Source organism: Colias eurytheme, chromosome 11, assembly GCF_061535395.1.
Source record: "Colias eurytheme isolate Ceu_HAF_F1 chromosome 11, ilColEury1 Martin Lab GWU primary, whole genome shotgun sequence".
NCBI classification, from domain to species: Eukaryota; Metazoa; Arthropoda; class Insecta; order Lepidoptera; family Pieridae; genus Colias; species Colias eurytheme.
The window spans coordinates 6295121-6296919 of NC_142990.1; the positions used below are offsets into that span (position 1 = coordinate 6295121).

At 35.4% G+C, this 1799-nt stretch overlaps 1 protein-coding gene across 1 annotated transcript; it reads left to right on the plus strand.

The window, feature by feature from the left end:
• Positions 1-1553: 1553 nt before the first annotated feature.
• Positions 1554-1799, plus strand: LOC149904626 (uncharacterized; the record flags this gene model as incomplete). The annotated part of the gene is made up of 1 exon (XM_090107073.1): positions 1554-1799. A coding segment is annotated over one exon (246 nt), but the record flags the coding sequence as incomplete, so codon positions are not given.

Sequence of the window (1799 nt, forward strand, 5' to 3'; positions counted from 1 at the left end):
TGTGCATTGTGCAACTATGCAATATACATGGACGTATTGGCAATATAATATGCCAAAAATATAATTAGTAGACACATTCTTGTGAATTAATTGGTCATAATGAGAAAATTCTCGAAATGCTACTGGAAACAACTATAAGTAGTAGATAGTAGAAAGAAATCTATCATAAAACAATAAGCAATCAAATTATTTATTTCTTCACAATAGATAATATGCATTATGCAACCAAAAATGAAATTGGTAAGTCGTTAACAGATATATTATATAACAATATTAGGGTAAAAGTGGGATAGATGCCCCACTTTTTGAAATAGCCTCATAATTTTAAAAACATGAATCTTATACGAACACTTTGTATGAATATAGCTAGGTTAATTATCTGTTTTGAATTACTATATATGTTTTTTATCCTATCATTTATAGATAATGTGTAATAAATATTTTTGTAGAACACCTTTTTTGAGGATAGATGCCTACCTAGTTGGATAGTTGCCCCACCATGAAAATACTAAGGAGGATAGATGCCTACAGAGTGGGATAGATGCCTTACATACTCTATAAACGCGAAATCTAATAAAATTTATATGATAAACCAGTAAATGTCATGTTAACATAGTTGTTCTGTTGTCCAAGAATATACTTGCGCTCGCACTCCTTCTTTTTTTTGTATTTTCGTGGCGTGGTTCTCCTACAATCAGTATAAGGGCAGATCATTAATAAGTAAGTATACATAACAAAAGCAAATTAAATGAGTAAAATCGGATAACATAGAGAAAACCTCTGACGCAATCAGGTAAAAATATAAACAGTTCCTGTGATTATCGATAATAACATACAGTACATATGTATTGAGGGATAGATGCCCTTAGAGGCCCCTAAGGGCATCTATCCCTCGAAAAGAAAGGGGCAACTATCCTTTTTGATAAGGGTAGCTGCCCCAGTATTTTTTTTATTAAATAAAAATAAAAGAGCCACTATTTTCACTTAGATTTGTACTTAATGAACAAGTGTATAGACATAATAAGAAATATAGTGAAATTTATTAATACTTATAAAGTTACGCAAAGGCAAATATCAACCTTTTTAAATTTAAACGTGTTCGTGAAGTTCGCCCCGGATATTATAACACGCACTAGCGAAACACGTCTTCACCAAACAACAGCTCATGCGTACCCGAGGTGCGGGGTGATAGGAGCTCCTATTTAAATCATTAATTCGTAGTCACGACTCTGGGAAGTGAGGTTTTTTGAAAATGGGGCATCTATCCCCGTGCGGCATCTATCCCACTTTTACCCTATTGTATCTTCATGTATAGGTATATTTTATTTCCTTTCTTCTTTCGTATTAAATTATGCATAATACATTTCACAACAAACAGTGCCATCTAAAAAATGATAGATAATATAAATTTTTCAGTTTGTCACTTTGTTCGCTTTGGTCTTTGGTGGTGGTTATTGACCCAGAATTTTGTAATTCTGCAGCTTCTTGCTTCCAGCGCTGGTAAAAGACGCTTAGCACAAGCTAAGCGTGCTAAGCGTCATAATAATAGCTAATTTGAAGAGATTCGTGATGATTTCGGGCAGTTTTCACTCGGTTATGTGGCAGCTGATGGTACTGTCGTTTCCGAGCGAGGCCGTCATGTGCCCACTAAAGAGGACGGTGAATATGTTCTTATCACTGAGGGAGAGATCAGGTACATCGGGGAAGATGGAAAACTCTACGTCACTAAGTTCACGGCTGACCTCGATGGCACGCATATGGAAGGCGATCATCTACCCGTTGCACTAACACCTCAGTAA